General features: G+C 40.4%; 1 protein-coding gene across 1 annotated transcript in view; it reads left to right on the top strand.

Annotated features, from left to right (window-relative positions):
• The window catches only part of EEFSEC (eukaryotic elongation factor, selenocysteine-tRNA specific), a 1,871,323-nt gene that overhangs the window by 435,943 nt on the left and 1,407,960 nt on the right, over nucleotides 1-27,420 (top strand). Inside the window, exon 3 of the mRNA XM_044078534.1 lies at nucleotides 7,000-7,096. Within this exon, the coding sequence (XP_043934469.1) occupies nucleotides 7,000-7,096 (97 nt within the window). The remainder of the gene's footprint in view (nucleotides 1-6,999; nucleotides 7,097-27,420) is intronic.

The following is a 27,420-nucleotide window of genomic DNA, read 5'->3' as shown; positions in this document are numbered from 1 at the left end:
GAATATACATGAGATCCATTATGGTGGGATCTAACAATGCTTTGTATGTCGGGTATAGGTCTCCCCTCAACAGCATATAGGAGACAGAATGCAGGGATAGGGCTTTGAGGCGGCCTGCATCTGACATGTTATTTAACCCCTGTATTGTTTTTGTGAGGAATCTCTGTGGACATTCAAACTGTTTGATATGCCTGGTTAGGTATATACCATGGGGGGCATTGTACTCTGTGATAGTTCTAATGAATGCTGAGTACAGTGGAACAATGACCTCTTTGTACCTAGATGCCATATCTTTGTTTATAAGTTGCACAGCATAGAATGATTTCCTTACTACTGTAGACACATGATGGTCAAAGGCTGGATTACTGTCTGTGTGTGTGTCCCCAAGTCTCTGACTACTTGGTCGACTCTTAGGGGTGTATTGTCAATATAACAGTTAATAGTGATGAATGACTTCCCAAAGCATACTGTTATGCATTTCTTGGCATTTAGTTCAAGTCCATGGCTCTGACACAAGTTATTTGAACATGTCAGCCCTCCCTGGAGAACACTAGTTTTGGTGGGGAATTCTGTGACTGCTCCTAACCTGCAGATTTGGTCAGCCAGAGGTCCATGACACTGGCCTTAACTTCAGCAAAGTAAATGCCAAAAATGAGTGGTCCCAGGACTGATCCCTGAGGTACTCCACTTGTGACTAGCTTCTTTGTAGAGGTGGACTCCCCAATGTTACAAAAAAGGCAAAGATACATGATGTATAATGTATGTAAATAGAAGAATGTTAATATGGTTTGTTTCTGTTTCGTTAATGTATGTTTGCCTGTGTCCTAAGTGAGAATTTAATAAAGGTGTTTAAAAGAAAAGAAATGGAAGAGTGATCTTTAGAAAAGGGAATGAGCAAGTTGCATAAAACAGTACATGCAGAATAATGTTCAGGAGTGCAGTATAAGGTAAGGCAGGAATTAAGTGATTTTATGTAATGTTAGTTTGAAACACAGGTGTAAAGAAGAAAGGAAATGTAATGTATGATGATGTGTGTAAATGGAAAAATGCTGATATGATTTGTTTTTGTTTCTGTTAATGTATGTGTACCAATGTCGTAACTGATATTTTAATAAAGGTGTTAAAAAAGACCATGTGTTTTCAGTGAGCAGATCTTTTATTGGGTCTGATAAGAATTTGTTGAGCCTACAAAACTCGCCTTTGTTAGTGTTTACACAGACACTCATACTGTGCAGTCTTTTACAGCTTTTCACACTTCTAATGTTTGTAATTATGGATGCCTCATCCCCAAGGAAGAAGTATTATCAAGGGTAGAAGGTTCAAGGTGCTTAGTCACAGTTGGAGGCCAGTCTGCGCAGCATTACTCTTGGGATAAGGGTGATCTTTTTCACTCTACAGGCCTTTCAGGATTCCCTCCTTCAAGGTACTGTTGCCATCCACACTAACAATCTGTGTGTGAAGTGGTATATAAACAAGTTGAGAGTGTTCATTTGTATTTTTTGTCTCAAGAAGCCATGAGAGTATGAAAATGGGCTGTTAACAGATTGGTTTCTACTAATAACTTGGTTTCCTGGGGAAACCAGTTCCCCAGCAGACAGACTCAACCATTGCCTGCTGATGCCATCAGTAGTCCTTTAGCTTGCCAGTAGCATGGACGATATGTTATCATTAGGAAAATCTTGCTGTAACGACTTGTTTGCACCCCCAAACAGTACCAAATGCAGAAAGTTGTACTGTCTGATCCTTCTTCTGGGGTAGTGGCCCAAGAATGCTCATTTATAAAATAGACCTCCAGGACTGTGCACCACTGCTCTCCATTTTTCTCTTAAACCCAATTTCATTCAGAAAGCCAAGCAGAAAACATCTGAAGTTATTACCACAGCCCTATTTTGGCCTAAATAAATGTGGTTTCTTCTTGCTGTGGGCTCATCGTCTGGAGGAGCTACTTTGTCTGAAGCCCTATAAAACCCTACTGATTCAACTTTCTTGCATGCCTCACCTAGACATTCACTCCCACCACCTAACTGCGTGGTTAGTCTAGCCAGGCATGCTGTTTTCCTGCCTTGGGTTGTCCAAATCCTTACATGTGCCTAGTGATATGAGAAAAATTTACAAATCAGAATTTTCCTAATTGGTCTTCCTATCAGGGATGGGATCCATTTTCAGCATCAGTGTAGGCCCGCTTGAATTGTGTATAATTGATTTTTGTCACATGCATTCTACTGATATGCATCTTTTGGCTGATTCTACATTTCATCAAGGATTCCACACTTTCTTACCCATTGTCCTAAACGTTTGTAAGGCTTTCCTTAAGGACACTCCACAGCAGGCCCTCTTACAAAGATTAATTTCCCCCTTAGGATTTATATTTCATGTTGTAAAAGTTAACAATACCTATATTCAAACCAGCTTCTGTAACTTACTTAAAATGCATATCTTGTAAAACTCTCTATTTTTTATCAGTGTAGCAAGAAAAAAATTCAGAAATTCAGACTTTGCATGTCACCCTTCCTCATTTTTTTTCCCCAGATAGAGTGCTCTTGCACACAAGTCCTTCTTTTGTGTCCAAAGTATCTGCTAAAGCAGATTTGAATCAGACAGTGTACAACTGTCTATTTTCAGTTTGGGGAGTATGTCTTATATTGCATTGATATGCATAAGCAATTATAATTTAATGTTGACAGGGGAAAAAAAAAACTGTCGCAAACGATAATGAGTCTGTTTCTTGTATTGTTAGGAGGCCGTGCTCTAAAGTCTCTCCATTTATGTGGCTTTCAGATTGTATTGCTTTTTGATACAAAATACATTGTTTTATGCTAACAACAGATTCTGCTAGGACAGTGGCTGCTTCATAGGATTCATTAAAAATGCAGCTGTGGATGATTTACACAGCTGAAACATGGGCTTCTGTGAATAGTTTTGCAGGACACTGTAAGTTGGAAGTGATCCCAAATCACACTTTTCAACTATCCAGAATTTTGCAGAATGTTTTTGGTCTGTTCCTTGTAAAATTTGTAATTTTACGGGCAAATTGTTGAGGAATGAAGGCACTAAATAATGACAGACATTTAAGTTTCAGACTTCATATCCTTCAGGAAATGCTGGTCTGGTCTGTAGGTTTGAAGAAGAAGGGCAAGATCATATTACGTACAAGAGTTTCATACTTAGGTTCATAGGTTCATACTAGGCTATCTGCCCTAGGGCATTTATAAGCCTAGCCAGAGTGTGTTTGGTTTTCGCCACCCATTTTAAATTAATTTTGCTATGCCCTTTTTCGAGGTTAGTATACTGTGCCTCTGTCTAACAGTGACACAGAAGTGATACCCGGGGTAAACCTACGATCTCCCATACACTCATCAAGATTCCTCTTGAAGAGAGTCATTGAGGGACTCTGCCTAATCTGGACTAGGATTTTATTCCAGAGTGAAGGGAGACTCTGGGTTATGAATCTGTCCTTCCAGCATGTCCTATTTATTTCAGTGCTGAGGTTCAAGTCTCTCGAGCGCGTAGCTCAATGGGATTTGGATTTTCTGAGGTGCAGCATGTTGCAGTATTAATAGAGCTACAATAATCCATGTCGATCTAGTTCAGCATTCAAGCCTCAGTCTGACAAGGTCTAGAGAAAGCAGTGTGGGAGTGAGAATTTTATGTATTAGTGTTTCTTGTTGTGGTTTCCCTTCAAGTGGCACAGTATAAATTGGAAAATTTACTTAGGAACAGACAGTTTTATGGGTAAAGGGAGGGGCTAAAGCTTGTGATAGTTTATAGGTTCATAGGTAAGTACAAGGCTAGCTACCCTTGTGGGCCATTTTCCCTCTTAGAGGTGAGAATCAAACCCTGTACCTTGTGCCTGTGATATAAACACCTTAACCATTATACCAGCCCACAACATTCCTTGTGCTGAGCTGACTCTGATATGTGGTCTACGGTCTGTAGGCTTAAAGATGGTCACAGACCATGTAGATATGTTGTAGTGAGTGCATAAGGGTTACATAGTCCTTAGTGGAAGAGTTTGGAGGAATGAAGAAGGCAGTGAAAGACCATTCCCTTATATTTGCATTTTATTTTTATTTTTAATTGGGTGTAACTCACTAAGTGCACACTTTTCACGGAAATCCTTGGAGTACTGTCTGCTTAAATTACTTGCTGAGAGTTGTGTATTAGGCAAATGAAGACTGAAGGATTCAAATTCTGCCGGACATATTAATGCATGTTAGCTGAAAACTGGGATTATTTTTTAATTTTGTTTTAGGGACTTCACTGTAAGGGAATGGGTTTTCCTTGCTGTCACTAAAAAGGATGTAGTGTAGTTAGTAGCTCTGGTACCCTACGGAGCTGGCAGGAGGAAGAAAGGAGTGAAGTGCCATTGCTGGCTTGCCAGTATTTTGGGGGGGGGGGGGGCATACTTTTGTGTGCTAGAATTCTTGTTTCATGGGAGAGCTGAAGGCAGTCTTGAGTTACATCACTTACAGATGTGGGTGACACTTTTTGCTGTTGACCACTGAACAAGTGTAGAGGGTCTAAGATTTACACAGCAAACCTCATTCTCATTGACACGAATAATGACATCTCTTTGGCAATCTTGACCCTCACCTCCATAGAATGGACTGTAAGGTTCTCATCCCTGGGTAAAGACTTGATTGTCAAGAGGTAGTCAGAGAAAAAAAAAGGAATCCAAATTATTGTGGTTTGTCTTTCGATAGATGTTGGCATAGATTTTTAATGAACCATTGATCTTATTTCAAGGTATTTAACACAAAAAAGCAGAGAACGATTTGCTTAGGTAGCAACCTTGAAATGCTAGGCAAACGTGTGAAGACTAGTAGAAATGGGTGAAGGCTGCAGCCTAGCCAGATAGAATTGTGCATATAATTCTTTCATTTGTAAATATTAATGTTGAACTTAAAACAGTGTGGCAACATTGCCATCTGCTGGAAAGCCAAGCATTTCTTGTTGTCCTTTGAAATTAAAATTATTTCATCACTGTCTTTGATGTTTTACAAGTCAGCTCCAGTCCAGCTAGATGAAGGCTTCCTGCCTATTGTTTTAAGGCTAAAGTTAATGACCAGATTTTACATGTGGAATGTCCTTTATTGGTCTAAGTGTAAACGAATGCAAATGCAGTTTCTGTCAGCCGGGGAACTCCAGGAAGTGTAAAAAGATGATGTAATGTTTTAGCAAAACTGCAGTTTCAATTTAAACAGTGAGAACCAGAGATTATTAAGCCAACTCAGCACTGCCTTATGCTCTCTTTATGTAAGTAGTATGTTAGAACTGTGTTTTCTCCCAGAAGTAGCTAGGAATTAGAAAATATTAGACTAAGTGTTTTTCTGTTATGTCAGAACTGTACTACTGATTTATTTTAAGTATTTCTGTGTGATCTCTGAACTTTTGACTAGCACTGTATAGTAGAAAGTATTGTCTTGTGATTTTAAATATTTATTATTAAATATTTTAAAACCTTTTAACTATGGCTGGTTTGTGTAGTGATAGTTTAAGCTCTTTAAAGTACTTGTATGCCTTTGGTAAAATTGTACAAAGACACTCCTATAGCTTTAGCCATGGGCTAGACTACCAATTTAATAATATTGCACAGTAATAATTGGACACCCTTTTAAGGGCATTTGAGTAGCTGATAATTATTAGCTGGGTGGTGGCAGTGATTTCTACCGTATAATCTGGGTAAAAGGGGCACAGCTGGAGAACCTGTGCTAGCCTTCCCTAGAAGTGTCTGTGTGGTTGTATAAACTCTTATCTCAAAGTGTGTGTGTGTGTGTGAGCTACTTAGGCAGGGACATGAAGCACTGGTTGGACAGAGAGGGTGCTGGAGATTTTAGCTTGGCCAGCTGGCTGAGATCTGGACCCTATAGCTGTGCCAGTGGGGAGTCTTATTGGGGACCTGGGGAGCAAGTGAGTGACCATCCCCGGACTGACTGTGATCTCTGTGTGCTCTTAAGGGAAATTGCACTTTATTGTGTGTATTTGTTATCCTTTTCTCTCATATGAGATGCCCTCTCTGGTGTTAGTGGTGAGGATTGAGGCTCCTTGATTGCTGGGCCAGGGCACAGGCGTCACAACATGCATTCCGCTTATTCTTTTTAGAATGCTTTCACTTGGAGAATCGAATACCCATTGTAATGGGGTTAATTGTGTCTAGTACACTGTGGTGCACAGATGGAGAATGTTTATTTTTAAAAATGGAAAACTACATTTATGAGTTATGAAAAATCTTTGATATTTTTACAAATGGGCACTCCCACTGCTTCTTATGACATTTGTGTACACATGGAGGCATCCCCTAGTATAATTGTAAAGGGATTTGAGCTAAGTAAGAAGGGTGAACAATACCATGTGCAGATGACTTTTTTTTTTATTTGCTAAAAAAAAAACACTGATGTGATTTACAAATCAGGGATATGGCTGTTATCAGTGTCCTGCATGTTGATTTTAGCAGTATTAAACACTGTCATTATCACTGTCCTGGTATTTGTCTGTTGAGAGTGTGGGTAGGAATTCATTTGTTGAGATTGGAAGGGTTGGTTAGGGGGGAGTAGTATATTATTTAATTTTCAGTACTTTGAAAATGAACTTGTCTTTTGTTTAGTTGCATGTTTCTTGAGTTAAATTCTAGTCCTTGCCAGTGAGTGATTTAAGTGATGAGGAAGACTGGATGTGATGGGAGGTCTGTCAGGTAAGTCTTGAAATGAGACAATATTCGAAAAAAATGTTGTTCACATTTGGATACTAAAAAATATGTTCAAGATAATAGCCCCTTCCCTCAGGGTCTTAGTAAATAATTTCCTGAGTGTGTAAAACTCAAAGAACGAATAAAATTTTACTGAAAACTTTGTCTTGAAGTTGCATAAACTGAACTCCTATCCCATTGTTTGCTTGCTTATTTATTTATTTATGAGATCTGTAAATGCATAGCTAACTTTGATTATAATTTGGGACATTGAGGAATACAGCATTCTAATACTCTGTAATTTATGTATGTAGATTTCATGGAGTCCCCATTATTTCTGTAGCTGCCAAGCCTGGTGGACCAGATGCACCAGAATCAGAAACAGCACAGGGTATTGGTGAATTAATTGAGGTAATTATTGTTAATTTGTTGATTATAATCTTATCAGAAATGCACTTCTAGAGATGATCTTAATTTAAAGTTCCAGAATAATTTATCATACCCGCATGACGAGCAATGGTAAAAGCATGAAGCTTTTCTGTTGGCAAATGTCTTGTGTTTACAAAAAGATTTGTAACAGACCATACATGTGAAATTCACATCTACTTCTAACAGTAATGAGGAATCTATGAAAGCTATTCTGCCTGAAAGGTCCAACATAGTAGAGTGACTTATTTAAGGTCAGACTGTATGCAGCTGCATTCTGTGGGACTCTGTCATTTTAAAAAAGGCTTTATTTCTAAGTTTGCAGATTGAATTCTTATACCACTCCACACTGCAGTTGTTCATTTAGCTTGCAGCCCAGAAATGCAAGCATTTGTGTCTCATTTATAGCAAAACTGGATGCCCCCTCCACCAACAGCTAGAGACTAAAATCAAGAGAATACCTTGACCAGCATTCCTTTTCCTCTGTATAATGTCTTTGATCTGTTTTTCTTTTAGACAACGTAGATCTTATTAAGTAAAAGTTTATTTTAAATATAATTTTTAGACCACCAGCAGTCATTTTCAACTGTAAAATGTATTTGAATAAGAGAGAAAATGCTTTGAGGTTTGAAAATCAAACAGTTTATCACGGTTTAAAATAACTTGGCTCACCATCATTAATAAGGTAATCCAAACTCATTTTTATTAAAAAAAAAAAATCAAAAATTTATAACAAAATTTTTCCTATCCTTATTTTTTCAGTTTAATACATAATTAATGGTATTAATACATTTTCTTATGGTATTTATATAATGCCTTATCATAATCTTTTGAATTTTATGCCAACAGAATATAATTACAAAGCTGTTGCAGTTTAAATTATGGATCTCTTTTCTTGTGGGATAGGACTCTTTTAAGTCCTAAAAGAATTTTGAATCACTGTTGTTTATCATGACTCCTTTTACCTTTATTAGTTTGTCACTCAAGAAATTCCAAAGGGGAGTCAGAAAACTAAAACCCCAATAGATCTTTTTGACATCTATTTCTTGAAGATTGCAAGCCAAAGATGTATTGTCTGTAATGTGAAAGAAAGCCTTAAAGTATGTTGGAATGATATGTTGTATTATCATGAAGTAAGTATACAACACTTAGTTAGTGGGAATAGATTCATAACATATGCAGAGTAGCAAGTTGTATTCGGACCTCTTTATTAATTGATTGACTGAAAGTTAACTGAGGTGGTAGAATGATTCCTATGGCCACAGCCTGAAATTGCAAACAGTAATAATGTGATGATATGTTTACATAGTAGTATCAACAGTAGTATGTTGTGATAGATATGTGAAATTTCTAATTGTTCTTTCTATGTTGAATTGCGTTCCAGACTTTATTAGATGCGTGACATTTAAAACTGTGCTCATCTATAATGCCGTAGCTATGTACAATAGAATTGTACTACCTTCAGAAACGTACTATTTCCTATCAAAAGCTGCATTACTTAATATTGAAATGGGACTCTCTGTGTCTTCTAAGCTGTTCTTGCTTTTAAAGTAGACCTGCGGTCTCCAACCTTTTTTGCACCAAAGATCGGTTTCATATAAGACTAAACAAACAACTCAGAGGACAAATAAAGTCCACCAAAGCCGAATTTGAGGTAAGTTTGGCATCCCAGGCCAAGGACAGCCAGAAAGCATTCTTTAGCTATGTCCGCAACCTCAAAGGCAATACACAATTGTGTGTAGAGCTCATTGTAAATGGAGCCACTTATGCTGAGCCAGAAGACATAGCAAACCTCCTGGCTGATGAATTCAGCTCCAACTTTTCCCCTCTTTTACCCTCCACCTTCCCTCAGGAAATATCACCAAATATAACATCCCCTACTGTCACTAGGGAACAGGCCCTTAATGCTGTCTCTTAAGACGAAGAACACTGCATCAGTGAGCCCAGACAATAATGCAGGATGCCTTCTAAATAGCATGAAACATGACCTATCATGGCCTCTGGAATTACTATTTAAATGTAGCCTCCAAACAGGTTTTGTGCCTCATGAATGAAGAAAGGCAACAGTCATCCCTCTGCACAAAGGTGGGCCATCTATAGACCCCAGAAACTACAGACCCACAAGTCACACTAATCTTATATGTAAAGCCATGGAAAGAATTATCATGGAGATGATCAGTAGAGTAAACCTTCAGACACTGGCCCCAGCCCAGTTTGGTTTCGTCAAGGCCAGATCATGCCTTCTCAACCTGGTGGACTTCTGTGAGAAAGTCACCAAAGTAATGGATGAGGAAAAAATTCTTCAGACTACCTACCTTGACCTGGCCAAGGCATTTGACACAGTACCCCACTCGGGGATTGTCGACAAAGGTTAGGTACAAACCCGTATGTCACCCAGAGGATGGTCAACTGGCTCACAGACAGGACCCGTGAAGTTTGAATTAGGGAGTCCACGTCTACAAAGAGGCCACTCACAAGTGGAGTCCCACAGGGATCAGTCCTTGGCCCACTCCTTTTTGGCATTTACTTCTCAGAGGTCAAGGCCAATGTCAGTGGTCTCTGGCTGACTAAATTTGTAGATGATTGCAAATCAGGAGCTGTCATTGAATCTCACACTGACACATGTTCTCCAGGAGGGGCCGACACAGACAGACAACTGGTGTCAGAGCCACGGACTAAAATTAAATGCCAAGAAATGCATAATAGTGTCCTTCAGGAAGTCATCTGTCCCTGATAACTATCATATTGACAACACACTGTTAGAGCTGACCCATTAGTCAGGGACTTAGGGACACACACAGTAATTTAGCCTTTAACCATCATGTGTCTACAGTGGTGAGGAAATCATTCTGTATTGCACAACTTATAAACAAAGGTATGGCATCTAAGTCCAAGCGAGTCATTGTTCCTCTGTACTCGGCGTTCGTCAGACCTATCATTGAATACAGTGCCCCCTTTAGTATGTACCTAACCAGGCATATCCAACAATTGGAACATACACAGAGGTTCCTCACTAAAAGAATACAGGAAGTAAGTAAAATGCCTGTGCAGACCGCCTCAAGGACCTATCCCTGTATTCTGTCTCCTACAGGCTTTTAAGGGGAGATTTATGCCTGGCATATAGGGCATTGTCAGACCCCACTCTGATGGACCTCCTGCATATCCACAAAACAAACAGCACCAGAATTACCCATTCTAAAGAGTTACACCTTGCCTGTGATATAAATACGTCCTGCTAGAGAGATAGGTATGTATCCCAGAGTCTACCACATTTATGTAACAGACTCCCCATCCATGTGAAGAAGAGTTCGTCCTTAACCCAATTCAAGTGCAATTTGGACAGTTGGATAGGAAACAGTAAAGTCATCCCTGGTTTGGCAACGTTGTCTCTAATAAACACAGGTAACCGGTAAATGGTTCATCTCCCAAACCCCTGCTGAAACTTATCAAGGTTATCAGAACTTGTCAGAGATTTGGGATGCATGGCTAGGTTTAAAAAGGCCCTTGTGGTCATTACCCTAGTAAACACCTATGAACCTGTGAAGACAATTTTCCACGAACCAGCCATCGTGCGTCCATAAAAATAACACATAATAAAATGCATAATAAATACAACTCGCCATAACGCAGAATCAGTAGGAGCCCTGAGCTTGTTACCCTGCAGTGAGACTGTCCCATCTAGGGGTGATAGGAGACTGACACCCTAAGTGTGTTCCTTATGTCTAGTCTACTCCATAATTTTGTTTTGGATGCTGTCATTGCAGAAAACCCTGATTCACAAAGATAGGAGTTTGGAAATGGAAGTAGGGCTTTCAGTGCTTTTCTTGCAACTTTCTAAGTTTATAAGAGCAATATTTAAAATCTTTCCCTATTATTTGTGGCTGTGTCCAGATTTATTGTACGAGAGGTTGAGATGTGTTGTCGAGAGGTACGCAAACCTAATGCAAAACCTTTCCTAAATCTAGCAACTTTGTAAGTTTATAAGAACTTTATTTAAAATCTGTCCCTAATAATAATTTGTGGCTCTGTCCAGATTTATTGTGTGAGAGGTTGAGAGGTATGGTAGAGAGGTACACAAACCTCTTAATAATTGATACTGCTGCCAGGAATCGCTCTCATGCTTCATTCACGCTCTGTCTGTCACACGCGCACACACACACACACACACACACACACACACACACACACACACACACACACACACACACACACAGACACACACACACAGACACACACACACAGACACACACACACAGACACACACACACAGACACACACACACAGACACACACACACAGACACACACACACAGACACACACACACACACAGGCCTCATGTACACAGACAACCCTCTCCTCCTGCCACCCAACACTACAACCTGCGAGGGATGCACTTACATAGCTAAACTGGAAGCAAAGCTCTCTCCACCCAAGATTGTGCTAGATAGTCAAGAAGAGAAGGTTAACACCCGCACTACACCTCAAGCAACACATAGCCCTTCTGAAGCCACACCACCAACACCCTCGCATAACAACACTAAGCCCTCATATGCGGGCGCTCTTAACAGTAACCTTCCCAAGCAACAAGGACCTCCGAAGTTGAAACGCAAACAAACACCAATCACAACCAAAGTGTCACATAGCTCACAACACCACTGTGCCACCCAACAACAGCCCGTAAGGCAAGACAGCGTACCCCAGTCATAGGTGACTCTCTAGTCAGGCACACTGATGTCTCACTCACCAGGCTGAACAAGGAGAAAATTGTCGGGTGCCAGGATCTGCCACATAATGCATGCACTCAAGTCACTCCACAACAAGTAAAAATATGACTCTGTCATTGTCCATGTTGGAGTGAATGACTTGAGACATACCATGTTGGATTACATGAGAAGAGACATGGAAGAGCTCTCGGATCATGTGGCTCAGGCAGGTATGACCCTAGCCCTGAGTAGCATCCTGCCTTCACGCAGAATGATACCACAGTATAAGGACAAAATGATTGACTTCAACAATTGGCTAAGCTTCTGGTGTTATACAAAGGGGGTCCAGAGTCTGTCTGCTTGGGATGACATGATCGACAGACCACGATGCTTTGCCAGAGATGGTCTGCACCTGTCGCCCCTGGGATTCAGGTTACCAGCTAAGGCTGTTGCCACCCCTATAGTGCCTTTTTTAGGCAAAGTTCAAAGGACAAAACCACCACCGTAACAGGTACAAACATGCAAAATCTGAAGGTAATTCTACTCAATGTTAGAAGTCTAAACCGCAAAATGCAGTCTCTTGAGGCACTCCTAAAAATGGAGAACATCGATATTTGTGCAGTAACTTGAGACCTGGTTCAAGGCTCCAGAGAGCACCCCTGCAGTACCAGGCTACAACTCTTACCACACTTTTCAGCCTCCAAACTAGGACCGACACACAAAAGGTGGAGGAGTGTCCATATTCACCAAGGATATTCACACCACCAGGTTAGTTGCCCAACACAATGCATCTGAAATTCTCCAGGTGCAACTAACACTAGGTAAGCCTGCAATCCAAACTGTAGCTTGCTGCAGATCCCCCACCATGCCCCAAGATTCTCACTACAACTTTCTAAACATACTAGAAAATATTAAGATACAACCAAACACCCTAATACTGGGTGATTTCAACTACCCTGCCATTAACTGGGAAAACTACTCGTGTACCAACACCTTTGCCCAACAGTTCTTGGAATTCATAAATTACAATGCCCATGATCATCTAATCCATAGTCCCACCAGGGGCTCTGATATCTTAGACCTGGTCATTACCAGCATGGGAAGTCTATGTTCAACACCAATGGTCACCCCCTCGTTGGTCAGGTCTGACCATAAGAAATCAATACTCCACACCTATGGTCACCTCCTCGTTGGTCAGGTCTGACCATAGGTAATCAATGCTCTACACCTATGGTCACCGCCTCGTTGGTCAGGTCTGACCATAAGCTAATCACCCTTGACATCCACAACCCTCCCCCACCCCCCAATAAGGAAACCTCCGTAAAAAAAATTCACCAAAGCCAACTTCATGCTACTCTAGTCAGAAGTGACAAACTTCATGACACCCATGCAGACGGGAACTAAAAGTTATGAAAATAAAATTGCCAAAGATTCCAAAGACAACCACAAGGCATTCTATAGCTGTGTCAAGAATCTAAGTGGCAATGCTCAGATCTGCTCTGAGCTGCAACAGAATGGCATTAGATATACTGATCCCATATCCTGGCAGATAGATTCAGTGGCAGCTTCACCCCCCTCTCACCCCCTAAAGGGCCCATTTCAATACCGAAGGATTGGCAAATTCTGGTAGTAACAACCACACAGGTATAAACTGCATTCTCCACAGCTAAGAATACATCATCCATAGGACAAGACGACATCCCAGGCTGTGTACTACATGAACTACCAAATGAACTGGCACCTCACCTAAGTGTCTTGTTTAATCATAGCCTCACCTCAGGCTTCGTGCCCACTGAGTGGCCCACAGCTACAGTTATCCCACTCCACAAGGGGGGATACACCTTGGATCCTGGGAACTACCGCCCCATCACTCTGATGAGCCTGATCTGCAAGGCCATGGAACGTATTATCGTGGATCTTAAAGACATTGGCAACCTTCAAACACTGGACCCCACCCAATTTGGGTTCGTGAAGGGCCAGTCTTGTCTCCTGAACCTGATTGACTTCTTCAAATCAGTATCCATAGCTGTGGACGAGGGTAAGATGGTCCACACAGCCTATCTGGACCTCGCCAAGGCCTTCGACACCATCCCCCACTCTGGAATCATAGATAAACGTACTAAGCTGGACATTAATCCCTACGTCACTCGATGGGTTGCCAGCTGGCTTACGGACAGAACCCACACAGTAAAAGTAGCAGACTCCAAATCCAGCTCCAGATAAGTGACAAGTGGAGTACCACAGGGTTCAGTCCTGGGATCACTCTTATTTGGCATCTACTTCTCTGAAGTACAGGCCAACACTAAGGGACTCAGGCTAACAATGTTCGCAGATGACTGCAAAAACTGGGAGCCATTATTGAATCCCCAAATGATGTGGATATTCTACAAAAGGCCCTTACAGAAACAGTTGCTTTGTGCCAGACCCATGGGCTCAAGCTCAGTGCCAAGAAATGTATAGTTATCCCCTTTAGGAAAAAACGTACCTGTGAATTACCACATAGGTGGCAGTACACTAAACACCGAAAGTGTGATAAGAGACCTAGGGGCATAGGTGAACAGTGGTCTCACTTTTGATAACCACATCGACACAACAGTCAGGAAATCCTTCTATGTGGCACCACCTCATCACTAAGGGCTTTTGATCCAGAAAAAGGAGGTCATTGTCCCACTGTACTCATCCTCATTAGACCCATTATAGAATACAATGCCTCATTTGGTTTGTACCTCTCAAGACATCTGCAACAACTGGAAAGGCTCAGAAATACCTCACTAAAAGAATCATAGGCCTAAAGCAGATGCCCTATAGTGACCGTCAGAAAAACCTCTAGCTATACTCTGTCGCATATCGTCTACTCAGAAGTGATCTCTGCTTAACATACAAGGCCGTATCAAACCCAGAGCTGTTGAACATGCTACACATAAAGAAATCCCTATCCCTCAGAGCCACACGTTCCAGGGATCTAAACCTTGTCATCACAATAAACAAAACATGCTGGAGGGATAGGTTCCTGACCCAGAGACTCCCCAGACTCTGGAATAGACTGCCCATACATGTTAAGCAGAGCACCTCTTTAGCCCTCTTCAAAAGGAACCTTGATGATTGGATGGGCAATAGGAAATTCACCCTGGGTATCACGTCAGTCACCCTGCTAGACAGGGGTCCAGGGAAGTAAATATTGTGGGAAGAAATAGCCAGGGAATTGTTATGGCTAGGCTTGTATAGGCCGTAGGGCCAATAGCCTAGTACCAACCTATGAACCAGACACACGCACACACAGTCTGTTTTGCTTTCATGCACGCATTCCCCATTCAGTCACACACACACACACACACACACACACACACACACACACACACACACACACACACACTTTTTTCGGTTTCATTTATTTTTATTTTACACTTGCTAAACAGCAAAAGTGCTGTTTAGCAAGTGTAAAATAACAGATTGATCATTCTCACTGTTCACTCTGTCATACACACATACATAGTCTCTTCTTCGTTTAGACACACACATACATTCTGCTTTTATGCACGCATTCACTCATGCACGCAGACAGAAACATAAACGCACTTACACACATACATACAAATGTTCACTTTTTTGTTTCACTCCCTGCCTAAAAGTTTCTGTGTGGCCCGGTACCAAATGATCCACAGCCTGGTACCGATCTGTGTCCCATTGGTTGAGGACCACTGGTCTAGGGATGGAACTTCTAACTCAAATAAGCTAGTGTGAAATAATGAAATGGTGGATTAAATGTAAACGAGACCTCTATCTCTAAACTAATAACGATTTAGACATGCTGTGAAGAAATTACACTGTCATCTGTACTATCATGTCTGGCTGAAGCTTTGTACATAATTTCAGATTAACCTGTGTAATATATGCCAGCATGACTAGCTGTGATATTGTAAGTAATTTTTTAAATATTGATTGATACTCCTTTTGTACAGGAAGTTTTAAAAATTGAACAGTGTCCTTTTACATATCTAACTGCATGTTTGTGAAGGAGATTCTAAATGCAGGCGGTCTCAGAGTCAGCTGATCTACAGATTATGTCATTGGAATGTTTCCAGTTACTCTGTGTTTACTTTCAAGACTGAAAAGACAAAACAGAACTTTAATAAGCAGCTGTTTGTTGATTTTTAAAGAATGAACTGAACATAAGAACTGGAATAGTTGAGACAGTTAACCTAGCTTATAAAAGAGTCTGCTGAAGACAGTTGGGTTTGGTTTATTCTTGTTGTTGAGTTGAGAACAGTTATGTTCACAGTTGTACTGAGCAGTGTATACCCAAAGGACTCACCAAGAACTGTAAACCTGCCTTTGCTCAGTTGAAATGTTTTAGTTTAGACAGTGTTCTTTAGTCAAATAAAAAAATGTAGCTAAATTAGTCAAGAGTTTTTCTAAATGTTTGATTTCTATCCTTCAGTATTAATTTCATTTTCCTGTTCATTGAATTATGTTTGTTTATTAAAATTACTGTTTTATATTTTTTAATGATTCTACTCATTATTAAATATTTTTATTATTTTACATTGTAGCTGATCAGTTAGTGCATTCTTTAGTGATTTCAGAGTGCTTATACCAGCTTTGATAATTCCCAAGCCATTCCAAAATCATTGCTGCTTTAGGTCGTTTGCTACCATTTGTTTTAATACCCAATTTTAATAATTGGACACCCGTTTGAAAGGGCATGTAGATGGTATGGTTGGTGGCAGTGTTTTACTGTATCATTGGGGGAAAAGAATTGTTGAACATGCTCCATCTTAGCAAAACCAAATCTACTCAAGCTACACGCTCTAGGGATATAAACCTCAACTCAACAATGAATAGAACATGCTGGAGGGATAGATTCCCTTCACATAGACTTCCCTTACTATGGAACAGGGTCCCGATCTACATAAGACAGAGCCCCTCACTATCACTCTTCAAGAGGAGCCTTGATGAGTGGATGGGTAACAGAAAGTTCACACCGGGGATCACACCAACAGGACTACTAGATAGGGGCCAAGGGTACTAGCTGCTAGTACAAGGGTCTAGGGAACTACTAAAGGGGTGGTGAATACCACACAACGTGGCTGGGCTAATATATGCCTTCGGGCAGATAGCCCAGTACCAACCTATGAACCTATAAAAGGGCACAGCTGGAAATTTGTATGAGGCTTTTTCAGAAGTTTTTGGATATGTGAGATTCAGTTTATTTAAGTGTGAGTGTATCAGAGGTCTTAAATTGGGATACATTGCTCTGGAGTGTGTAATATGGAATTACATTAGGGGTGGGCAGAAGTATACAGTCCAGTCCCAGGTTATAGAGCATGTTTCTGTTGTGCTGTTGGGGAAAATAGTGAAATATTACTCCTGTTTAAGTGACAGTCTCACATTGGAGTCATAGTGAGGATTGAAGTCAGTTAGTTACTGACCTAGGATAGGAGGGGATGTCACATATTGGTGGCAGTTCAGTGGGATATTAGCTGGACATCACACACGATAAGTATGATTTTATTTTAGACTTGAATAATCAGCTTCTATGATTCTGATCTAGATATGCCGTCTGATCAAAACTGACAGGTTTGTCTAGAAAAAGAGAGATTTATTAGTATTGAGAGGGGCAAAATACGCTGACCCTGTGGTGTGGTGGTGACCCTTGCTGAAAACTAATTTCCTTAACTACGAGGCAGATTACAGATTATTGTTAACCAACATATTGCAGCTTTTTCCATCCCCCACATGACCTGTCTTGTGGCCATCATATTTCTTGATTTCCATTACTTTTTTTGTAGCCTACTGCTATTTGGGAATGCACCATCATTTACCACATTTCTGTGAAACAATTCTTCCTTCTGCCTTCACCCAGGTGTTTTTTTTTTTGTTTTTTTTTATAGAGACTAGTAACTTCAGTTGCATGGATTCCTTTGAGTACTTCAACATCTCTGTCATTGCCCATGTCTGCATTTTCAGGGCTATACATGTCATGCTGTTCTAGTCTTGCTCTGTTTGCCTGTATGGAGATGGTGCTGTTGTGTTTTCCCTTCTGTGTTGTACCATATTTGCGTAGTTTAGCATTGTGCATTGACGGTATTCTTTGGCTGGAAGTATGCTGCATTGTTTAACATTTGTCCCTTATGGTTACAAAATAGCAGTAGCATAAATAAAAGAAAATAAATGAGTGCCATACCTCTCAGCTGTCCAGATTTTTGCCTCATATTTTTGGTCTGTTCCTCATGAAATTTGTAGTTTTCTGGAAAATCACTGTGGAATGAAGTAATTAAATGATGATATACATTTGAGTTTCAGACTTCATACACTTCAGAAAATGTGTGTTAATGCAAATCCTGTTATTTTATCAACTTTATTAGTTTATAAGGGCACTATTTAAAATCTGTCCCTATTTTTGGAACTTTGTCCACCATCTCATTATTTTAGGCTTTGTCCAGATTTGTTGCTCTAAGAGGTTCAGGGGTATAATGAATTCAGAAATACACTGGTTATTCCTTCTGTGTGACCTGTGTGTGGGGGGATTTGGAATCCTACCTTTTGCTCTTTTTCCATTTCTTTGTCCCAGTTTACCCAAAATAAGTATAAGTGACCTTATTGCTTTTGCGGGGGGGGGGGGGTGATTTATTAAATATAACCGTTGATTTTGTAGTAGGTGAGAGTACTTCATAGAGGCCCACTTATCGTTTTGCAAGAAACTTCAGTAGTGAGAAGTGCATTTAAGAAATGAGGCATGAATTTAAGAAAACAAGAAGCTAGGGTGTGCTACAGTCCTGAAAGTCACTACCACCCATGGTTTTTTGATAATTTGGTTGCCATGACGGCATATTTTTTGCTCCTTTAGTTAGTTATTCTGCATAGGTACAGTATTAAAATAGTGCATTTTAATGTATTTCCCTCTTGCCCTCCTGATTGGAGAACTGTGTCATAGCTTTATGGTACCCTTATCTTATCTGCTTTTATCTAACCTTTAATGATCTTGGCAAAGACCTCACAGCACATGTTTATCAACAAGAACTCCCATGGAAGCACAAATGGCAGGATCCTACCCTTCAGCCTTACTCTCAAGTAAAGATATGTATGACTGATTTCCCCTTACCACTGTTTTCATTGTACTGACCTGAAACCATTTTTCAATTTTCTCATTCAGTTGAAGAAAAAAAAACTGCTTCTGTCAGCACTATAAATGAGTGTTAATTCCTCATTCGGTAGCAGTTTCAAAGTGTAATTTTTGAAGTAATGATTGCATAAATGGTCAGTAGTGGATAGAATTCTCAGCTGGGATCACTTTCTCCTTCCCTTTCATTTTATTGCAGATCTCCCATACCATCTTGTTATTGATACTTCCTAGCAAAGCACGCACACAGCAGCTATGCTGGAGTTCAAGTAAAACCTGCAGAAGCAGACAGGCTCTTTTGGAACAGTCCCAATCCAGTGTTATCATAAACTGAAATCTTTGAAGTGTTACTTTCAGCTAGCAATTTCTTGAAGATTTCTTGCATATGCTCAGTGTATATACCATTTTCTTAACTGTAATATTTCTTTACGCATCAATGCAGAATAATAATAATAATTAGTAAATTAAGTTACTGTTGCTTTGTTTTGCATTCACCTCCATTTTAGCAGTTAATCTCGCTGCCAAATTTTTTGATTGTGGTTCAATATGTAGAATTTAATTCTGAAGTTACAGGCATGCTAGGCTTAGTGGAACCTAATAGCACAACAGATAGTGTCCTTGCTTTTGATGCTGAAGGCTGTGGGTTCTACTCCCACAGTAGGTAGATGCATTGCTGATACTGTACTGTGTTGTAAAGGGGGTGGATGCTGCAGTCCTTTAGTGGGTGGGTGGCCTAATGGTTAAGGTGTTTACCTTACAAACACAAGGTGCAGGGTTTGAGTCTCACAAGGGATAATTGGCTAGGCTTAAAATGGCTCGCAAGTGCAGTTAGCTTAGTACTAATCTATGAACACTAAGAATAAAGTCATGCAGCAACAACAGTTGTAATTTAGGTATTATCTTTGGAAGTGAGGAGGAAGAATGATGCAGTAAGGTCCCCATTACTTCCAGTCTGGGTACCATTTTGTCACAGCCCCATCATTACCCACTATGAAAATTAGGAACTAATTATAGAAGCATGCTTGTGCATAAGCCTGTTGCTTACATGCAGTGGATGGGATTTCTGAAGACCTTGCACTTACCAGCAAGGTTCATGGTTGCCAGTGATCCACAAAATCTAAATGCCAAGTCTGTACCAGTCTAGTGCATGTTCAAAAAATTTATATCCTGCCATCTTGCAGTGTTTTTGGCTGAGCATGATTTTCAAGTGTACATCTTGTTTTTTGCACCTTTTTATACTTGTAACATCTCTGGATGTGTGTTCTGTAGCTGACATGCATATGACAGTTTATGTTCTGTCTGTACTGTGTGATTAATTTGCTTACCTAGCAATATGAAGAATAGTTCGGTGAGCGATAGTCCCAGCCCCAACATCAGTGCTACATCAGGGTGCTGGGGTAATATCCGACTCAGCATGTCACAGCTGCACAGCAAACTATTTATTCCTGAGGCTAATGAATTCCATTCTGAGTTATCTTTTTGAATTTCTTTCAGATAGGTATTCATAGCACTAGGTTGTTTGATGGCCTTTTTAAATCCCAACCAGTCTCTCACTGAAAGAGGAAAGTGATTAAAATATTGCATTTCCTTGTGTTCTGTTGCTTACAGTAGTGCCTTACATGGGCTTTGTGATTTTCTGCTGATGAATTTGGAAATAAAACATAGAGGTGCAACTTATTGTATAGATAGATAAGGGCTGAAGTGTTGATGGGGGTCATAGTTATCTTTAGAGGTGGGGCAAAGCTTTAGTCTCTAAAAAAGAGCCAGGGCTGTATCTTGGTAACTGTAACCTATTAAAGGTAGGATCACTGATGAGAAATGGGTAAAGAAAATCCCATTATATCTGATGCCTATTTTGTTGAACGGGTACACCCACAGATGTAAGGTACCTCTTTAGAGAAAATGTCTGTTTGATTCAAAACTCTAACCTGGAGGGAGTGCTGAACCGGGGATGCTTTTCCTTTTTGTTTGGATCTCTGGAAATGTCTAACTTGCAACAAATGCTGATCCAGTACTATTGCACTTTCTTTTTTTTTTGGTTTAGGGACTTGGGCTTGTACCAAACCTGGAAGCAACAAAGGATTTTCATATGCACTGTACTGTAAAAATTATAGTCTGTTTTTCAAGTCATTAAGCTCAAACTTTTCACAATTTGCCCATGTGCCATCTGCAGCTACTGAATGTTTTACAGACTTAATGGTAGTCATGCCACTTTATTCTCCACAAAGTGGTAGATATAATAAGAGTACATAGGTGGAGATAGTTATTTTGTTGGCAGCTGTCTGTTTAAAAGATGTTCTGTTATTACTGCCTATGCAGTTATAAACCAGTTTGGGTATATGATTGCCCTTTTTTACACTTCTGTTGCCTGATTTTCTGTTGAGTAAGTTTTTTTTTTATTATTACAAAAGATCGTGGCTGGTGTTGTATCAGTGTTTCAGGGTAAAACCACAGTGTTGTTATAACTGCTGACATTTACCTTTTTGAAAAGAGATGATTTGCCAATAAAGTACCATAATTCAGTACAATGGCTAACTCATTTTAGAAGTGCTCAGAAATTGAGATCTTGGTGTGAAGTTGGTAATGTGTAAAGCAAAAGCAGAAAAGGGGTAATTGCACTGGAAGCATGAAAAGAGAAAGCAGAAAAGGGGGTCATTGCACTTAAAGCATGTACAGAAAAAAAAAAAAACAGAAAAAGGGTCATTGCACTGGAGAGATATCAGTAGCTCTTGTCTTTGTGAATGAAACAATATTTTTGGCTAAAGCTTCGTTACTATTGGTAAGATTGCAGTAGAATGAACTGGGCTCCGACTGAGGTAGGTGAAATCCTAGGAAGGCAGTGATTATGACTTTTTTCTATAGCCGCAAAGTGCAAAGTTTATTTGGGTTTAGTAGATGTTGGTCATTGTTCAAGGCAGTAGTGCACATTTGCTGTTTGATCTTAATGTATTTCAGTCTTTGCATACTGTCTTGATGGTGTTGCAGCTCGGGAGATGGTAGCTGTTGACCATTATATGTACATTTGCACCAGCTATGCAAATTTAATGTCTGCTACAGTTGACACTGGTGGAAGCAGCTAGGGATTCAAACTCAGGAATACCATACCTGAGAGAAAGTGCAGTATACTTCAATTAAAGTAGTGAGATACAATGTTAGTCAGCAGTAATAAGATACATTTTGAAGGTGGTAAAATGAAGATGGCTACATACATTAGATGTGAACACTAGGGAAGCCAAGAGTCGAATTAGATGGGATTCTGAGGCATAAGACATAATATATGACTGAAGTAACATCAGTGAAGGTGTGATGCAGGTGTTCTTGATATGAGATAGGCTTAATGCACAGGGAAAAGTAAACAGGTGCAGAGATTGTTACTACAAGTCTGTGTGTTATAACATTGAGCATGCATAAATATGTATTTATCTATATATATATATATATATATATATATATATATATAGTTTACAGAGAACATAGAGAACATAGTATCATTGGTAAGTAGACATTACTACACAGACAGATTCATGGTGATTGAGTTTGCAGAGTAACTATTTGTTTTAAGCTTATGCTTGAAGCAGGAGGAGTAGGCTGTGTTGGAGAGACAATGTAGTACTTTTTGTCCGAAATCTTCCAGAGGTGGGCTAGAGAGAATGCTTGTTGGTAAGCTGCTCCAGAGTTTGGGGCATAGGATAAAAAAGGCATCTTGAGAATTTGCTAGTGTGTTGAAGGTTCTAGGTGGGATGGGTTTGGGACCTCAGATAAAGAAGGCATCTTCAGAGTTGGCTAGGGTCTAGGTGGGATGTCAGCGTTATCAGGGTGAGGAGCGTAATTGATAAGATGTAGGCAATGTACAAAGCTTGGAAGGGAGCTCTAGCAGTCATGGTTTTGATAGATTTGCATATGGTAATGAGAAGAGAGGTGAACCTTTCAAGGGCAGGGAGCCATTATGCTGGGATAAGGAAAAGGCAGTGGTATTCATAAGGTGGGGAAGTTGTACTGAATTGCTATTTATGGTTAGACAGTACTTGTAGATCATACATATCCCACATATGTTAAGGGGATGCCTTTGCCTACTACAGCGCATGCATCAGGATGAAGGACATTGAGACTTGATGTCAGACTCTTATTCTTATATTTATTTATTTTATTTTTATGAAACCAGATTCTGGATTCATGGAGATGAAGGGTTAAGTGTAATGCTTACATAACTGAAGGTATAGCTTGTTTCACCTGTGCAGTTGTCAGTGAGTATGAAAGGGGAGGGGGAGTGTTCAAGATAAATTTGGATGCGAGAGAGCATATATTTTGTGCATTGGTGATGTTAAGGATGAGCTGTTTACCTAAAATGATTTGGTTTAATTGGTCAAGGAGAGACTTTTAGTGGTTGCAAATTTCGCAGTTGAATTTTATGTGTGCTAATGATAATAGCAAGAGTGTTTTGAATTTTCTTTAGGGTGGATGGTTTTTAATGAAAATTGAGGAGAATGTGGGACCGATGTTGGATTCTAATGGTATTCCAGAATAGAGGATAAGAGTAATGTAGATGGAGCTGACAAATTTAACTCTTGACAGATTTGCGAGATTGCTCTGCAACCAGTTTAGAGTGGATTGACAAAAACTGTTGAAGAGGAATGTTTGCAAAAGTTAAAAGTAATTTGCAGAGTCAAATACTTTTGTGAGATCAACAAGGACACCTCCTGTGAGAATCCCTTGGGTAGTAAGGGTAAGCAGGGCTATAAGGGTGCCATGATCATCTGTGAAACCACATTGGTAATAAGTGAAATTATTACATTTATAAATAAGTTTCATAAGTTGTTAATAGACCACCTTTTCAGTCAGAGTTTCCATAGGTGGGGAGAAAGAGGCTAGTAATTAGTACATCTCTTTCTGAAGTATGCATTTCAGTTAAAAAGGGAGGAATGTAATGGTCTGAATGCAGTGAAGAGAATTGGTTTAGACTGAAGTAGGGTGAAAGTCTTGGGGGGAGGTGGGAAGATATGTGAAGGCTGCCAGCCTAGCTAGATAGAATTTTGTAGATACTTGCATGTCATTGTAAATATGAATATAATCCACAGGCTTGTCGTCTTGAATGTAAGAAAACTGTGTTAAAAGTTGAACTTTAAAAATGTAACCACAGTGCACTCTGCTGGAAGAAAGCTGATAAGTCAAGTATTGTATGACTGTTTGATCTCAAAGCTCAGAGAAATAATGTCTGGACTGAGGAATTCCTTCTATTGTTTTGAGACCAGTGTTAATTGCTAGATTTTACATATATAATGTCTTTTATTGCTTTAGTTTCTTAGCCAGATGCAAGATTAAGGAAATGTTAAAAATGCGAGTTTCTGTTAGCCTGGGATCCAGAGAAGAATGATGTAATCTAAAATGAGTCAGCAATGATGTATTATGTTTTAAGACTTTCTCAGAGAGGGAGAATCAGAGCATTTTGGATTTTGTCTGAAGAACATCACTCACCAGCACTCTGCCTTTGCTCTATATGTAAGTTTATTTAGAACTGTGATTGCTCTTAGAGTTAAATAGGAATTTAGTCATAGTTAGTCTAGCTGTTTTCTATATTTATGTCAGACTATTCTACAGTATTATTTTAAGGATTTTCCTGTGGTTTCTTAACTAGCACTTTTTTGAATTTGTCTTGTGTTTTCATTATTTATTATTAAATATTTTTAAATCTTTCAACTGTGGCTGTTTTGTGTAGAGATAAATTAAGCTCTAGAGTACTTGCATGTATTTGGTGATGCTGTACAAAGCTACTCCAATAAGCCTTGGTGTTCGTCCACTTACTATTTGGATAATAATATTGCATAGTATAATCGGACACCCTTTGGTAAGTGCCATTTTAGTAGCTGATGGCAGTGATTACTACCTTATAGCCTGGCAGGAGGGGGCATAGCTGGAGAACCTGTGCCAGCCTTCCCCAGGAGTGTCTGTGTGTTTGTATATAAACCAAACCTGAAAGTGTATGTGTGTCAGCTACTTGGGCAGGGACACAAAGCACTGGTTGGACAGAGAGGGCACTGGAGGTTTTGACTTGACTACTTAGCTGAGATCTGTACTCTGTAGCAGTGCCACTGGGGAGTCTTATTGGGGATCTGGAGAGAAAGGGAGAAACCAGCCCCAGACTGACTGTTATCTCTGTGTGCTAAGGGAAATTGTACTTTACTGTGTGTGTATTTGTTATTCTTCCCAATGTGGACGCCCCTCACTGGTGTTAGTGGTGAGTATTGTGGCTCCTTGATTACTGGGCCAGCGCACAGGCGTCACATATTAATTGGTTGGCAGTGGTGGGATATCCACACCACATATTAATTGGCTGGTAATTGGCTTGTGGTGTGGATAGTGAATTCTTGTCGCTTGTGTACAGTGATTACTGAAGGTGTTTTTATTCTCTAAATCAGCCACGCAGTGAATATTCAAAGTTCAGATCACAATTGTTTTATTTCTTTTGTTAGCTTAGTCAGGGAGAGCAGGCAAGCATGTCAGCAGAGGAGTATGGCAAGCTGACAAGGAGCCAGTTGGCTGAGATGTGCCAGGCTAAGGGATTTGTGCATGGAAACCTGACTAAGGCAGACATGATTGCAGCTTTGGTCACATCTGCATCAGAAAACAGCAATCAGGAGGGCAATCAGACTGGCCGTGGAGATGTAGAACAGTCAGAAAATGAACAGCTCAACTTTTCTGCAGAGGCCTTAAAAATCCATCTGGCGCTAAAGAGACTTGAGTTGGAGGCCAGGCATTTGAAAACAGAAGCAGCAGAGAGACTGAGACATCTACAGACTGAGGAGAATGAGAAACTGCTACACCTGGAAGCTGAGGAAAAGGAGAGGTAGAGGCAGCACGAAAAGGAGATGCTGACTCTTTGCCAGAGTCATGGAGGTAATGGGGAAGGGAGTAACTGGACCCCAGAAGCACAAAAGGTTAGTAAATTTCTTCTGCAGTTTACAAAGGGGGATAATTTTATAGTTTCATTCATATGTTTGAGAGGGTATGTAAACAGTATGATGTTGACCAAAGGCTCTGGATATGGTTCCTGACCCCCTTACTCTATGGTAAAGCTGTAACTGTGTTGTCTAAACTTTTTGATCACAATTTTTTTGATTATACTGCTAAGAATTGTTTGTTAGAATTTTTTAAGCTAACACTTGAAGCTTATAGGTAAAAGTTTTGTGAGCATAGACGCAAGGCAGATGAAAGTGTGTGTGAATATGTTGCTGAACTGAACACTTATTTTCATAGGTGGGTGAGTGGATGTCAGGTCACCACTTTTGAAGGGATGGAAGACCTTTTGGTGAGGGAACAAGCCCTTAGCACTTTGCCTGAGGACATGAGGATCTGGATAGCTGATAGACAATGTGCTATGTCAGATGAGTTGGGGAAGAAGGGAGACCTATATCTAGCAACCAGGGCATCCCTGCACAGGAAAGGGACCCCCAGTACTGCTCATGGGTCTAAAGGAACCCGTGGTGGGCAGCCCAGACTGCCTCAACAGAATCTGCCAGTAGCAGGGGAAGCCACTAGTCCAGGTACACATCCAGGACATAGGGTTAAATGTTTTGAATGCAGCCTGTGGGGCCATGTGACATACAGATGTCCACAAAGGCAAGGTGGGGAACAAATGGTGAGAGAGCCAGTATGTGGGAAAAACAAAATGCCAATTGTAGGTTGTCTTGAGGCAACAGAGGTACCAAACTACCATTTTGCAGATGTCCTGATAGGGAAGGATTTGGATGAGGCAGTACCAATTGCTTGTGCCGTTACATGCAGTCAGGCTAGGAGACAAGCATGTGGGGCTTGGTAGCCTGGGGGGTCCTAGACAGACCGCATAACTTGTAGCCAGGACTGGTGAGGTGATTACTTCAGGGAGGGAGCTACTCTGTAGCAGTGAGCCTGAAGGTGAGCCACAGCTGTTTGTGAGTACTGATTTTCCCTTGGACAGAGTAACTGCGAAGTTAGAGATGAATAGTAGTACCCAGGCTGACAGTAAGGCATCGCTGTCAGAGAATACCAAACTTCCTGTTGAAGGGGAGCTGGGAGGGGTTAAAGAGAGAGAGAGTTGAGAGAGGCTCAGCTCTCAGACCCTACATTGCAAGGCCTGAGGCAGGTAGGTAATGAGGCACCTGGTTCTCAAGGGAAAGGGGAATCTGTATACTAGGACAAAGGGTTACTGTATAGCGAGTGGACCCCTGAGGGAGGGCTAGAAGGTGAGAGAATGCAGCAGTTGGTAGTGCCTGGACCCTACCGTCTGGCGCTCCTAGCCATAGCCCATAATATTCCCTTTGCAGGTCATATGGGCATAGAACGTACAAAGAGATGTATTATGCAGAACTTCTATTGGTCTGGAATTTCCAGAGATGTAAGAGTACTGCAGGACCTGTGAGCAGTGCCAAAAGGTAGTCAAGGCAGGAGAACAAGGTGAGAGCTCCTTTGATGCCTTTGCCTGTGATTGAGGAGCCATTTCAGAGGGTAGCTAT

This window comes from Protopterus annectens, chromosome 7.part1 (assembly GCF_019279795.1).
Source record: "Protopterus annectens isolate FY-2018-M chromosome 7.part1, PAN1.0, whole genome shotgun sequence".
In the NCBI taxonomy this organism is placed as follows: Eukaryota; Metazoa; Chordata; order Ceratodontiformes; family Protopteridae; genus Protopterus; species Protopterus annectens.
Note: the sequence above shows the minus strand (reverse complement) of the source record. Positions and strands in the feature narration are given on the sequence as shown.